Source organism: Puma concolor, chromosome B4, assembly GCF_028749965.1.
Source record: "Puma concolor isolate L17-30 chromosome B4, mPumCon1.1.hap2, whole genome shotgun sequence".
In the NCBI taxonomy this organism is placed as follows: Eukaryota; Metazoa; Chordata; class Mammalia; order Carnivora; family Felidae; genus Puma; species Puma concolor.
In genome coordinates this window covers 75,842,061-75,857,814 of record NC_141673.1, presented here as the reverse complement: position 1 = coordinate 75,857,814, position 15,754 = coordinate 75,842,061, and the positions used below count along the sequence as shown (strand labels likewise).

Genomic DNA, 15,754 nt, shown 5'->3' with positions numbered 1-15,754 from the left:
TTTCATGTGTTCTATGTTTCCAGTTATTTACAACTTACAATATTTATTAAATCTGAACACAAACAGCCAATATAGAAAAAAATCACATAGGAAAAACTTACTCGGCTGCAGTAAAAATGTGGGTGGAATTAACACATATGGCATTGATAGGACTATCATGACCCTTCATTTCTCCGACTGGCACAAAAGTATCCATGTTCCAAAGCTTCAAAATGCCCCCTCTGCAGCCACTGAGCAAAACCGGGTGCCCTGGCACCACTCCTAGGGCACAGACCCAATCCTTATGTGCATTTGGAACTTGCTGGAGAAAGAAAGAGAAATAAGCCACTGAAGAGGAGCCTTCCAAAATGACAGTTTCACACCAAAGTAAGTTTCGAACATTTGTTGACAAAACAATATTTAGACCACTCAATGGCCTGGAAGCCATAAAGAAATTTTCTTTTTTTTTTTTTTTAATTTTTATTTATTTTTGACAGAGAGAGAAAACACAAGTCAGGGAGGGGCTGAAAAAGAGGGAGACACAGAATCTGAAGCAGGCTCCAGGCTCTGAGCTGTCAGCACAGAGCCTGACGTGGGGCTTGAACCCATGAACCATGAGATCATGACCTGAGCCAGAGTCGGACACTTAACTGACTGAGCCACCCAGGTGCCCCACAAATCATTTTCTATGCAATCATTCTTAATGATTTAAAGAAATAAATTTGCAATTTGCTTTCCAATTTGCCTCAATTATTATCAGTGTTATCAATATTAAAAGTTATAATATTAAGTCTCGAAGAATCTCAAAGACCCAGAAAGTACACAGAATTTTTCGCATCACATTCTCTTCATGGGAGTTAAGTATCTCACCTTTCTCCAAAATGTATTTAATTCAACAAGTTTGAAAACTACAACCTGGTATGTAGATAATAAGGACCGCTTCATAAAATCACTGCCTTCAACCTTTAGTAGAGAACATGGAAGCCTAAGGCTTTTTGTAGAAAACTAAAGTAGAGCTCACATATATTTCATAATGAGTAAACAATACTTACACTCTAATTATATGACATTTAGGTATAAATATATTTATATGAATAATATAAAAGTCACAACCATGAATGTATATCTATAAAAGCTTTTGAGGAGCTCCTGGGTGGCTCAGTAGTTTAAGCGTCCGACTTCAACTCAGGTCATGATCTCACAGCTCATGAGTTCAAGCCCCATGTCGGTCTCTGTGCTGATAGCTTAGAGCCTGGAGCCTGCTTCAGATTGTGTGTCTCCCTCTCTCTCTGCCCCTCCCCAACTCATGCTCTGTCTCTGTCTCTGTCTCTCAAAAATAAATAAACATCAAAAAAAATTTTTTAAAGAACGCTTTTGAAAGCAATATGTTCATCTGTTGCCAAGTTTGTTCTATTGACATTCATGCTACTTGTTCGTTTGTTTTCAACTACTCTTATCTAGAAGGTATTATTCAATATTGAACGTTGCCCTTCTCATAATTTGTAACCCTGGTAGCTGAAGATGAAACACTCTTTGAGAGGCTCTTCAAGGTCTTATATAGACTACTGGTGGCTTTGAAGTACCCACTTCATCCCATGAAAGGTTTTACATTACCTGTAGAAGGTCTTTTTGAGCTAAGTCCCATTTCTTGATTCCATTATCTCTGGATCCACTAAATAGGTTATCCCCTTGTATGGTTAGCGCTTCAATGCCATCATAATGAGGGGGCTCAAAATTGTGGGTGGGACTCACAGTTCCCAGAGCCCCTTCAGTTACGTCAAACATCTAAAAAAGGAGAGAAAAGGGGGGCATCCTATTTAACTTATAAATAAGCACCTATATGTGTTCATACATAGAAACACATACACATGTATATTAACCAGATATGACTTGTTACAATATTTTACTAATTAACTAAATTAACCTTGTATAAATGATTCAGGAAGAACCCAGGCCCTATATTCATGCTACTTTTGCTTATATGTCACAAGCTTATATGTCTATAGGCTTTTTAGAAAGGCAACCAATTTTTTTATGTATGGTGAACAAACTATATGTTCAATAACAAAAATACTACATATCAATCCAGTTGAAAGTCAGAAAAATGATATGACTGTTATTTAGGCACTATAATGTAGCTCTGCAATCCTGGTGGCCATCTCAAATTCCCCTCAAAGTTGCTATTCTAAACCTTCTACTCCACTCAGTTGTCATCATCTCTCTTAGCTATTGACCTCATGATTTCCTGAAAAGGGTCGCATGATCAAAAATAAACTTTCTGGACTCTTCCCTCCATTTCAAAAGTTTCCTTTTATTTTCAAACATTCTCTTACCCTTCTCTTCTTTTTAGATGCTAACGTGTGCTTCCTGCTTCCCAGGGTTCACATCTTTGATATGGTTTTAACTCCTACCACCTCCATCACTTACCACCACTTCCCCCATCACTTTCCCTCTCCAAAGGGCCTGCTTCCTAAACAGACAGAAATATTCAAGTCTACCAAATACACAATACTCTCATTTTAACCACTCTATTTTCATGTCACTAACCCACTTCTCATCTCTTAATCTTAGGTTCCAAAAAGAGTAGTTATACTTTTCCTATCTCCTTTGTTACTGCATTCTCTTTTTATTCCTATTGGTTCCTACAGGAATTCACAAGGCTGAGTCCTGTCAACCTCTGTCTCTTTGGTCACATCAACTACTCTAACTCCTGAACATCTGCTTCTTTCAAATGGCTCCCAAACCTGCATGTCTAGTCATAACTTATCTGGAGTTCTAGAATTGCCTTTGAAATGGCCTACTTGCCTATAGGAGGATGACTTCTCTTACTTAGTATCTCAAATTTAACATTTCCAGAATCAAATTGTGCATCTTCCCTCATCTGCTAATTTCATAAAATCTGAAGACCATACTAAACTCAGTGTAAAAGATGGTGACAATGAGATTTAAGCATTAGCTGGATGACTGAGCCAAACATCATTAAAATCCCTCCAAAACAATCTTCTATGAAAAATGAGAACATGGGATTGAATTATAAGACAATAAAATCAGGAACTATTGAATGAGGAAAAAGATCAAGAAGAAAAAGCAAAGGATAGGATTGTTAAAAAAGAAAACTGATTAAGAGCAAAGGGTCTTAGGTGCATCTGATACTTCATATCTATCATTTAATAGGAGAATATAATTCAACAACTCTATCATACACACTTTGATGTAATGATCCTTGGAGCCAGTGATGATTAGATCTTGTCCATTAGAAATCTGATCTACTGTAAGGCACATAACAGGGCCTAGGTGTCCTGTTAACTTTCCTGTAGACTGAAACCTTTAAAAAGAAAGAAAAATAATTTTGTTTGAAAATATTTCTTAATGGGTTGAGATTAAGCCCCAACGTAAATAATCTACATTCTTTGATGAAACTGTTCACTAATGCTTTTTTTTTTTTAAACTTAGCTCCACCTCCATGCAACTCTTTTCAAATTAAGGGTCAAAATATGGCCAACCTAACCTATTCTACGACTGAAGTGTGAGGAATCCTAAATAAGTTATTCCAAAGTTACTGATGTCATTCAGACAGTAAACGAAATGGCAGCAAAACTTGCTAAAGACTAATTTTAAATGCAACCTAAGTCCAGATAAACCTTAATCTGTTAAATATCTGAACATGTTAAAATATATGACCAATGTTATTAGGTTCAATTTGGAATTTGATTAAAACAACTATATCACTTACATGACTACACAATCAATAAAAATATGGAAAAAGTAAGATTACTTTATATAAAACACATATATTCTCGCATATACACATACACAAATATGTACACCAATCATATATACATGTATGCACACACACATATATATACTTATGCACACATATGTATACATGCACGTCAGAAAGTAAGTGGTCCATTTCATCAGTTATTATAAGGACTGAAAATGACCAGGACATATATGTGACTGTAGAAAAATGTGTGATGTTAATTGTCAGGGGGTGACAATGAACCTTTGTTTCATAGTCCTACCTCAATCAAGCTGCTGGACTACAAAGACATATTTAACTTGTAGAGTTTCGTTTCTAGAAAATTATTTTCTTACTTTTTTATGATAAATCTACATTTAATCACATTGCTGAAATCAGCAGCTTTCAAAGGACCTAACTTTTCAGCAAAAACAGAAAGTGTAAAGATTTTTAAAAGCTGTTACCTTTTTTGCCTCATGTCATGACTTTGGGTATCTTCCTCCATGGTGTTTTGACTATGAGTCAAGTTTTAACATCTTCAAGAATAAACCAAGTACTCACCTCTTTTCTCATTTTCTCAAACAAGCACTGTGTTCAATTTTCTACATTTTGTTTCTAAAGCAGACTCATGACTGTATTTCTTCTTTCTCTCTCATCTATTTATCTATAAATTATGTTTATTATTCTTTCTCAGTCATGTGTTAACATATTACAAGTTATAACTAGTTATTTTCAGTTTCTAAAATATCCTTTTTATTTACCACTGACAAATCCCTCTAGATGGGAGGCACCCTGTATTACCTGAATTACAAACTTCACTCAGTATCCTATAATTGCCTGTTTAATGGCCATTATCCTCCGTTACAAAATGAGCTCTAAGAAGATAGACACCACATTTGTCTTGCTCAGTCTTTATTCCCAGCACCCACCATAGTCTTGGTGCAGTGCCTGCCAGAATTGAAGTTGAAAAAATACTTAACTAATAAATGAATATTCCCTTGCTGCCAAAATTTTAAGAACTAGAAAAGAAGCTAAAATAAACACTCAAGTGAGGGATAAAAGCTCACATTTCATGGCAAATAAAAATCAAATCAGAGATATAACACCTTACATTTCAATTTATCATTTTTTACCCATTTTATATTAATATTTAATCTCTTATATACATTTTATATTCATAAAACCCCTATAAAGATTTATGCCCCCAGTAATTAACTTAAGCTTATAAACTAAAAATTTTGAGATATAAAATGTTTAAGTGATGCTGCCCCTCCCCCCAAAACAACAACCACAACAACAACAACAACAAAAAACTCTTTCAAACGTTCTGGTGAAACAGAATGAGAATCTTGATCTCTTCCCAGTAAACAACACAAATTGTAGACAAATATTAAGAGAGGCTATTTTCCTTCGTATACTTTCTTTCTATTGATGGAGAATAAAAGAAAGGAAATTTTTGGATTTGCTAATGAGAAGAGAAGAGCCATTTAGGGGTGTTGGGCCAAACAGAAAAGCCTATTATTTTACATTAACTTCTGGGGTTATAAAAGTTAGATTTTGGGGCGCCTGGGTGGCGCAGTCGGTTAGGCGTCCGACTTCAGCCAGGTCACGATCTCGCGGTCCGTGAGTTCGAGCCCCGCGTCAGGCTCTGGGCTGATGGCTCGGAGCCTGGAGCCTGTTTCTGATTCTGTGTCTCCCTCTCTCTCTGCCCCTCCCCTGTTCATGCTCTGTCTCTCTCTGTCCCAAAAATAAATAAATGTTGAAAAAAAAAAATTTAAAAGTTAGATTTTACATGCACTAATATGTTATTAATGCCTGAAAATTGTACTTGCCGTATATAAGAAATACATTCTCTTAAAAATTCTACCTTTTAAGATCCCACATTCTGACAGCATTTCCAGAAGCTGCATAGAGGAAAGTGCCAGTTGGGTTTAGAGCAATTTGATTTATCTGGTTTTCTCCAGAAGGAATAGCTACTGTCCGGCTGGTACTTGCAGAACAGGCATCTCCAAGAGTAACTTGACCTGAAGACCTTAACAGGGACAAAACAAAGGGAAAAGTCACAATCCTGGATGAGAGTTCAGCTTACAGTTCCTTGAATTCCTAGGAAACTGGCTGTGGGCAAAAACAAGCTCTTTGCCCTTTGGTCACCATGTGAACAGTACCTGGCATGCAAACTCATGCACACATAGCTGGTACTTATAAACACATTTGATGAATAAGTGAATAAATGAATAACTAAAACAAGATGAAATGGCTTAAAATTCTTTTTTTTTTTTTAATGTTTATTTTTGATAGAGAGAGAGAGAGAGAGAGAGAGAGAGAAGCAGAGCATGAGCAGGGGAAGGGCAAAGACAGAGGGAGACACAGAATCTGAAGCAGGCTCCAGGCTCCCTCTGAGCTGTCAGCACAGAGCCTGACACGGGGCTGAAACTCACAAACCGTGAAATCATGACCTGAGTGGAGTCAGATGCTTGATCGACTCTGCCACCGAGGAGCCCCAATGGCTTAAAATTCTTAATCTGTAAACCTATCATAAACCTAAGAATTCCAGAATTCTTAGGGATTCCTGAGTTAGGGATGACTAGAATATCATTCAAAAAATATTAGATGTTGGGGTGCCTAGCTAGCTCAATCAGCTAAGTGTTGGACACTTGACTGGGCTCAAGTCATGATCTCACAATGTATGAGGTCAAGCCCCCACTTCAGGCTCTGCTTGGGTTCTCCCTCTTCCAGTCTCTCTCTGCCCCTCCCCTGCTGGTACATTCTCTCTCTCTTTCTCTCTCTCAACATAAATAAATAAACTTAAAAAAAAAAAAGATTAGATGTCAAAGATAAAGAACAAAAAACTCAACAAATGATACAGTGCCACAAAAGTAATTCATTTTCCTATAGCTTCCAGAACGCCCCGAGGGCCAGGCCTACCAATATTCTTCTTATTTATTAAGTGTGCCTTTTGAATTAAAGACAATGAGGATTTTTCAAACCATTTTCAGTTTTTGCTTAATCTAACCCAATCATATATGGAGTATTTCCAAGTGCTAAAGACTTAAACATAACTTATTTCTATTTCCTCAGATAAATTCTAAATGATAGATATATTCTTAAATTTTGAAACATTTTCTCAGCTAACTTCTAAAATATCAAGTTATAATCAATCTTTTTAAATTTGCCTTTAGTGAGTCAACTGGATTGGCAGATTTCTAAGATACAGTGTTCCTTTTTCCATGAAATTTCCCTCAAGAAACTTGTGTTTAGTAGAATAAATTAATTAGTAGCTCTCAAAATACAAATTAGGACTTAATATTTCCTCTACAAATTATAAAAATTACCCTTTCCTATGCTCCCTTTGTTTATTTAAAGAGTTCACCCCAATTTTAATTATGTAAAACTGTTCATCGATCTTGTAGCAAAAAAGAATTTATTTGCTCTTTATTTTAAAGACACATATAATGACACAGAAAACAAATTCATCCTCCAATTATCCAACCTAACCTACAGTTATGGAATTTGTGCTCACACAAAAGCAGTATAGGTTCTAACATGAACAAACAAAAAACTCTCAATTATTTAATACCTGCTAAGTAAAGGTTACAAATACTTCTTCACTATCTATAATGGTGATTTTAGCCATTTTCCACAGAGTGGTATTCATTTGAAGCAAGTAATGTAAATCAATATTACATCAAGTAATAAATACTATGAAGATGCAATACCTTAGTATTTGGGAGGGAGGAATATGAAATATATACTTAGTCACAGATCAAATGCAATTTATTCCTTCCTATTTAATACCAGGCTCCTATATTTCATTTTCTCAATAGTTTTTCCCTGTTATATTATCTATGTCCTAATTTTAACATCCTTTTGGAACTGGACAGTTATAAATAAATAAAAATGTATTCATAGTCCTATCTTTTTATATATGTTATACTATTTGCCCTTATGCTATTTGTCTTTAAATTACTTACGTCAGTGTTCGAATGCACTTTGCTGAATCTCTGATGTCCCACACCTTAATATAAGATGTGGACACAGTGAAGACCAAGCTTGTATAATTACAATATTTTACAGATACAACATTGTTGGGATGACCCCCCAATGACATTATCTCCTGCCCAGTCACCAGATTCCATACTTTACAAGTACGATCTAAAACAAACAAGAAAAGGAAAATACTGTCAATATGAACTAAATTAGGTTCTCTTAACAATAAAAATTACTTTAACAATCTTTCCCCTAGAAGAATGAAATAAAATAAGAAAAAGTAATTATTCCACTCGCTGCAACAGACATCAACCCTCTGCATCAAGTTCCATGGCCAAGTACATATAAAGGATTGGATGAAAGCAAGGGATAGCTGGTGTATGTATTATGTGGTATTAAAAAAAATAATTATATAAAACTTTGAAATAGTCATATCACAAGAGTCTTGCTTCAAAATTCCCCTGAATTTAAAATGGCATTCCCAAATCAGCCTCTTCACTCTCACTGCCTCACAGCACTCTACACTCATAAACACATATACCTTTCTTTTCCAGGGGTCACTGATAGATGGTTTTATTTTTGACCCCAAAACATAATTATAAACTAATTATTTTGTTTTTCTGACATGTCAAATATATAATTATTCTGGAGATAAATTTACTTTAAATTATAAAAGTACATTTTTCACAGTGCAGATTATTTTTTAATTGGAGAATGGCTTGCTGTTATTCACAATTCATAAGTTCTAGCTAGATATGTTACACTTCCTTATATGCAATGAGCAATAAATGCTTGCTGATTAAACTGAGTCTTGTAACATCCCTACGTGCTAAAAATCGTTTATTAGCTTCCTCAAACCTGTACTTGCTTCCTTCCTACCTTTTTAGCTTTACTGCCCATCACTTCTCTTATGATTACAGTTGACCCTTGAACAACATGGGTTTGAAGGGTCTACTTATATGCAAAATATTTGAAAAATATAGTACAATACGATGAATGTGTTTTCTCTTCCTTATGATTTTCTTTGTAACATTTTCTTTTTTCTTACTTTATTGTAAGAATATAGTATATAATACATATAACATGCAAAATATTTATTAATCAACTGTTTATATTATTGGTAAGGCTTTGGTTCACAGAAGGCTATTAGTAGTTCGGGTTTGGGGGAGTCAAAAGTTATACGCAGATTTTCGACTGTGTAGGAGGTTGGCACCACTAACCCCCATGTTGTTCAAAGGTCAGCTGTATTCTACTTTTCAACCAATTGGATTTAGTTTCCAAACATACCCCATTTTCCCCTCCATGTCTCTGCTTATGTTGTTCTACAATCTTGGTTGTCAATCATTACCTGTCAATATCCAAACCATCCTGTAAGGTTCCTCCTAAATGCCTCTGTCAAAGCCTTGTTATGTCTCACAGGTTGGCATAACCTCCCTTTTCAGAAACCTCAAAAAGATTAGTATTTAACTCTTCAAAGCATTTGTAGTTCATTTCCAGTTGCCTACACTTGTACCAAAGGGGGTTAAGAATATAGGTTTGGAGATGAGTAGACCTGGGTTTCCAATCCTGATTCTTCCACTTACTACTAAGTTTATCTGGTGAAGTTATTTCATGTCTTGAATCCTTAGTTTCTTCATCTGTAAAATGAGGATGCAACATGTATCTCACTGGGGTTACTACGAGAATTAAATGAGATATAATTTGTATAGTGTCTAGCATAGTCTCTGACATACGCTTAAGTGCTCAAGAAATGATGGTTTCCTACCCATCTTATTCTCTTTACCACAGTGTATGTACATTGTAATGATGTACATTTTTGTCAATTTTTATATAACTTGTATTACTAAGCTCAGGACCTTGCATACATTAAGTGCTCAGTTACTGAAGGGAGATGTATTTTCTCAACATTCTATTCATATAACATCAACAGAGGTTTTACTTTCTTCCCAACTATGCAATGATTTTCTATAATTCAGGAGTTGAACCAAATATTTCTCAGGTTTTTATGGGTATTAAGCAGTTTGACTATTCTTTTAAGCCTGTTAAAATGTAATCATTTTTTTTTCATCTGTTAAATATCCATCTGAAACAACCACTAGTAAGTACCTTTTGATCCAGTGAAGAGGAGATCATCAGTAGAATCCACACAGAGCACAGCTTTTGTGTGCCCTTCAGCTATGTGAATACACTGCAGTGGAGAAGCTCTGATTCCTTTTGAAGCAGGAAATGGGTTGATTATGCCCCTGAGGTGGGGAAAAACAAGATTTACTTAAGTAGCTATATCATGAGACTAATTTTATTTTTCTCCTGACTTTAAGAAGCCTTTCTAACTAATTAATAGGAAAACTCAGACTGCTCCTTTGTCTCTTTTTAAAGCAAAAGGACAGAGACAAAATGTGAAATAGTAACAGTAGTGATGGAGTGCATCAACTAATGAGGCATCAGTCAGCAGCTGCCCTCTGCAAAGAGCAAAGCCTATGGCACACAGATCATCTTATCAACAAATTCTCTTCAAAGTTGAATGCAGTAATATTGGGAGCTGTTTGAGTAGAGTGAATTCTGACAAATAAAGTATAAATGATGGATAACTGGAAGTGTGACTCTGCTATGCTGAAATATGACTCTATGTCAAAAAGAACATTCTGGAGAAAGTATAACACATATCACCTAAAATACTGAAAAAAATTTTTCAAGTGAATTTGAAAAAAGATAGGAACGATCACATACACAGAAATTCTAAAGGGAGAATGGCTCAAAAATATAAAAAAAAAAAATAAAGAAAAAACTCTAATAGTCTCCAAGAAGATTAAAAAAAGAAAAAAGAATGGGACTTTAAAAGAACAGTGAGGCTATTTAGGGAACTTTCTCATAAGTTTCATATTTCTGGAGTTTATGCTTTGTGCTATGCACTATGGAAATGCAAAGTTTATCAAAACATTGTCCCTATCCTAAAGGAGTTTAAGACAGGATCTGAATTGAAATAGTTGTATTGAGAAGACTAAAGATGAGAGTGAATTATAACATAATAAATATATAAATTGGATATATCTTTGCTCAGAGCAGGAAGAAAAATTATTATGTAGAAATGTGTCCATTATATAAAATAGATGGCATAATATCAGAACAAATAACAGGAATAAAATAAAACTGTTTCTTTCCACCTTCTCAATGAAAGAGAACAATCTTCAAGATGCAATGGGCAGAAATGATTAAGAAGAAATGTAAGCCCAAGATAAGTTAGAACTGACAATAGAGACTTATTCATTGAATTCAAGTATTTCTGTGTTTAAATCATTATATCACAGGGTTTTGGAAGGATACAACATTGTTGACACAAAAATCATTGTTGGTACACTAAGATCAATAAGGGGCACAAAACATGTAGGCCCCTTTTTCCAAAAAGCAGGGGAAAAAGCAGACTTCAGGAATTACAGATGGGTAAGACTTCTTGTTGAGTCTCACAAAGGGAAATACTGAACAAATCATTATAAACACTTAAAAATAAATGCTCATCAATAAGAGGTAACACTAATCTCATGGGGGAAGTTCTTTGTAGGGTTAATAGCAAATTAGAGAAATATCATATTCATAACACATGTTGACTCAAAAAAGGTCCATTACATTAAGCCTTTCAAATGATATCCTTGTGGACATGGTAGGTAAGAACAGAACAGTTGGAGTAAGGTAGTTCCATTGGTGGAGAGGCACACTTAAGGAGTCAATGTTCCTTTCAGTTTCAAAGAAGTCTTCAATATCTAGTCAATATTTCTCTAGCACAGAAAACAGAGCTGGCATATATATTAAACTGATATATTAAAGAACTGGACACTGGTATGTATTGCCTAGGAAAATGACAAACAAAATTTATTTGCTTTAAGTACCCACTTAACACTAAAATAATCATTGGATACAATTTAAAGATAAAATTTAAGTAGAAGATAGAACAAAATGCTTCAAGTAGTAAAAGCCTTAATAGTAGCCTAGATCTAAAAAGCTGAAGAGGGCATTATGCTAAATGAAATAAGAAAAAGATACATGCCATATTATCTCTCTTATACACGCAATCTTAAAAATATACATTAAAAAACCCAATCTCATAGATACAGAGAATAGATTGGTAATTGTAAGGGTGGGAAGTGGGAGGTAGGAGAAATGGCTGAATTGCTTTCTGGGTTTATTTCAGTTTAAATAAATTGAAATACACACACACACACACACACACACACACACACACACACACACACTAATAGCCAAAGAGATTTTTTTAATAGAATATAAGATCAATGAATCAACAATTTATGGCTCTTCTATAAGCACTTTCAATAACGTGTTCAATAGAAGTAAATATTTCAGGAGAAAGAACATAATAGAGTTACTATATTCTGCTGAGGGATCTGGAAGGAGGTTGAGTTCTAGATGCTAGATTTTAAACACTGAAAAATTGGGACATTTTCAAAAATAGTAGAAGCAAAATGATCTGTAGACTACATCATATAAGGAGCAGATAATGAAACTAGACCTACTGAACTGATAGGAAAACATTCATTGGAGAGGATTCAATAGTAGGTTAAGGCACTGAATATTTAAAGAGCTGTCATATACACACAAAAAGAGATGTGCATGGATTAATTCAATTAATTAATTCCAGAAGATTAATTCTGGCAGAGCTCAAGAGCGCTGATGAATAGAAACATTAGGAGATAAATATAAGCTCAGGGCTAAAAGAAACAAACAAACTTTATTTTTAGAGTAGTTATTAATGATTTTGAAAAGTAGAAGTTGTTCATCGTCACTAGAAATGACACCAGGAATTGTTGCCACTGGATATGTAATTACAAAGTCCAATGTATTATTTGCATACATGTGTCAATTCTTGAAATTAATGCTCAGTAACCTGTTTGTAATCTAAGAAGTTAACCAAATTAAAACTGAAACAGAAGCAAAACTTCCCCCAAAAGTCTGAATCTCCGTTTTGAAATCCTACTGATATGAGTTCATATCTATGAACTGAAGCCATCGAATTAGAATTATAGCTTCAAATATTCAAAAGGTTTGATCTAATGCACAGTCAGATGCTACTCTTACTTCTCAAACAAAATATGTATGTATGTATATTCCAATAAGCTGATTATAAAGAAGAAATCCATGTGACCAGCCTAAGGTATAAGAGTCTGTCATGTCAAAGTTTGTAATATTACAAAAGTAAATATTTGCCTCCAGTGACTTATGTATGACACAATTTTGGAGGGTAAGATGCCTTTTTTCATTTTTATATGTTTTAATATCATTGATTTTTCAGACTTCTGAAGAAAAATAATCTCATAATTAAATACAGCATTTTACTAGATACTGAAAAATGCTCTCCAGTATTCACAATATTAGTACTAATATTTTGTAGAGATTACCTTATACCAAAGATAATAGAAAAATACAGAAATTGGAAACATACATCCATAGTATTTCTTTTAATATTAAAATTAATCTATTCACATTCTGAAATATAGAAATCAACTTTAAAATAGTTTAAGTTAAGGTTATATATTGCAAAGTTGTAAAACAACCTGAGTTGAAGGGGGAAAAAAGCTTATTCTTGTTCCATGCAAATCAGTAAAGTCTTGTAATAAATGAGATTAATTTCCTCTGCCTACCTTCTGGAGGATCTACTGATGATCAGCAAAATGGCCATAAACAGGAGAAACAAGTGCAAAAAGAGAGGAGACAAAATGATAAGTGGAAAGAGGAAATGATAGAAAGAGAGAAATTAAGGATCCAAAAAGAAAAAAAAACCCACAACATGAAAAATTCAACATTGTTATCTTTAAAACAGCATCTATCAGTAAAAATATATTTGTTATTTTAGAAAAGCTCCTTTAGTTTCTATTTCTTTTTATATTTTATGTATCATAGTATCTTTTGTGCCCCCCCTTGCATATCTTTTTTTCTTCATTACAAAGCTTTCCATAAACTTTTTACTTATAATCATTAAGCCAATAACAACAACAAAAATACCTTATTTACCTCCCACACTTTGAAAGACTGAAACATTTAATCACTGAGGAGCAATGATATCAATATTCATAGAACTTAAATTATTGCAAATAAAAGATTTAGATTATAGACAGAGAACAAGCATCACAACTTTCTGTGCTATTATACAAAAAAAGTTTGCCAGTTCTTGGTCTAAAAGGGATGACAAAAATATATTAAAATTAATATGTTTAAAAATATTAGTATGTTTATATGGTTTACAACTGGTTATGCATACAAAAGTGAGATATGCTTATAGTTTCTCAGAAGGCATTTTAGAATATCAATGAAATGCCAGAATGTAGGAAAGATAGAAAGAAAGTACCTGTGTACCTCCGACAGAGAGGAGTCACTTTCATCAGACCTACAGTGAAAGAGTTAGAATTATGAGGAAAAAGAACACAGATGTCAACAGGTAAAGACACTGGGACTGAACTGAAAACTGACAGTATGAATAATAGGAATATAGCAAACATTTCCTTTATTGTGAATGTCCCACTTTTCTATTTGCACTGGATATCTGCAAATATACAGCTGTATCTGGCAATATATTTGATTCTTATGTTTTCTACTAAGACTTTGGGTGGGATAAAAACTTTCTATTACTAATCCACAGAAAACCTATTATTCCTCACTTCTAAAATTAATGCCCTGAAGAGGAACAATATCAAGTAAGTAAAATACATCACTTTAAGATTCTTTCTATTTAATTTGATTAGTACTAGAACATTTTTCCCATTTAAACAGCTATTAATGAATTTTTATCCATCTTGATAATTACTTTGGATTTAGATTCTAATGTGGAAACTGCACAAATGCATTTTATGTTTACATGGAAAGCAAACTACCCAGAATTCAATAACCTTTGATTTTGACTTATCTCAAAAACAGTTTCCTAATGAGGGAGTCCCTTAGTAATATGAGACTTTAGTGAGATTTTAAAAATAGGTGAGCCACTACTGTCAGCATACACTGAAACCTCCACGACTGACAATAAGTTGGGTTCTTATAAAAACCTATTGAAGAGTGCCTGGGTGGCTCAGTCAGTTGAGTGCCCAACTCTCGATTTTAGCTTAGGTAATTATCTTATGGTTCATGGAAATGAGCCACACATTGGGCTCCACACTGACAGCACGGAGCCTGCTTGGGATTCTCTCTTTCCCTCTCTCCCTCTGTCCCTCCCCTGTCCGTCCTCTCTCTCTCTCTCTCTCTCTCTCTCTCTCTCTCTCTCAAAATAAATAAATTTTTAAAAAAAGAAAAAGAAAATCTACTCAGTTTGTTTATTAGGCTTGGGGAAAAGAACAGAGTGAATACTGACATGGAACATAACCAAAAACTATCTATGGGATCTACTTCCAGCTGGTGAAATATGCTAGCCTCAAAAAGAAAGTGATTCAAAGGTAGGTGAGTCTTTGAAAGTGTAGTCACTTATTCTGAGTTTTAGCTTATAGAGATGACAACAGCGTCAAATTACTGGTAGCTTATAAAATATTTCAGTAGAAAATATAAAACTATGACTAGATTGTCAAAATTATCAAAATACTGACAAAATTTTATGACTATGAATGTACAGACAAAATTTAGTAAACCTTCATATCACTAGTGAAAATGGACTTCCCGAAGGCATTCTTAACGTTCTTCTATTCTTTTCTCAATTAAATGGAAGGTATGACTTAACAATGTTAGAGAATTTTTTCAATAACATGAAATATTTATCTATCTAGATCACTTTAAAGGGTAGATCATCTACTGATTAAACTATATTAATATCTAACTTTAAAAACTTTGTCCATACATTAAGCAGATTAAAAATTCTTTCAAAAATGTGTGCTTCTCTAAGTCTACAGAGACATCTGGCATGTTCTGAACATGCCAGACAGATCTTAAATAGCATCCTACAAATCTCAGAAATTGTTGATCTACACAGGGAGATTACAGCATTGAAAACAACAGGGGTGGGAGACTGGATATGAAGTGCATACATCCACTATGCTACCATTCAAAATCAAAGCAGATAAG

General features: G+C 34.2%; 1 protein-coding gene across 12 annotated transcripts in view; it reads right to left on the bottom strand.

Annotated features, from left to right (window-relative positions):
• Positions 1-15,754, bottom strand: part of KIF21A (kinesin family member 21A) — a 155,783-nt gene that overhangs the window by 12,189 nt on the left and 127,840 nt on the right. For 6 of the 12 annotated variants that reach the window (XM_086713655.1, XM_086713659.1, XM_086713660.1 and 3 more), the window contains 6 exons: positions 9,815-9,951; positions 7,693-7,873; positions 5,589-5,753; positions 3,187-3,304; positions 1,594-1,764; positions 102-301 (listed from right to left, as the gene is read on the bottom strand). In XM_086713655.1, coding sequence (XP_086569781.1) covers positions 102-301; positions 1,594-1,764; positions 3,187-3,304; positions 5,589-5,753; positions 7,693-7,873; positions 9,815-9,951 — 972 coding nt within the window. Of the gene's footprint in view, positions 1-101; positions 302-1,593; positions 1,765-3,186; positions 3,305-5,588; positions 5,754-7,692; positions 7,874-9,814; positions 9,957-13,356; positions 13,372-14,053; positions 14,100-15,754 lie in introns of all 12 variants that reach the window. The other 6 variants (XM_086713650.1, XM_086713653.1, XM_086713654.1 and 3 more) reach the window with 2 other exon arrangements.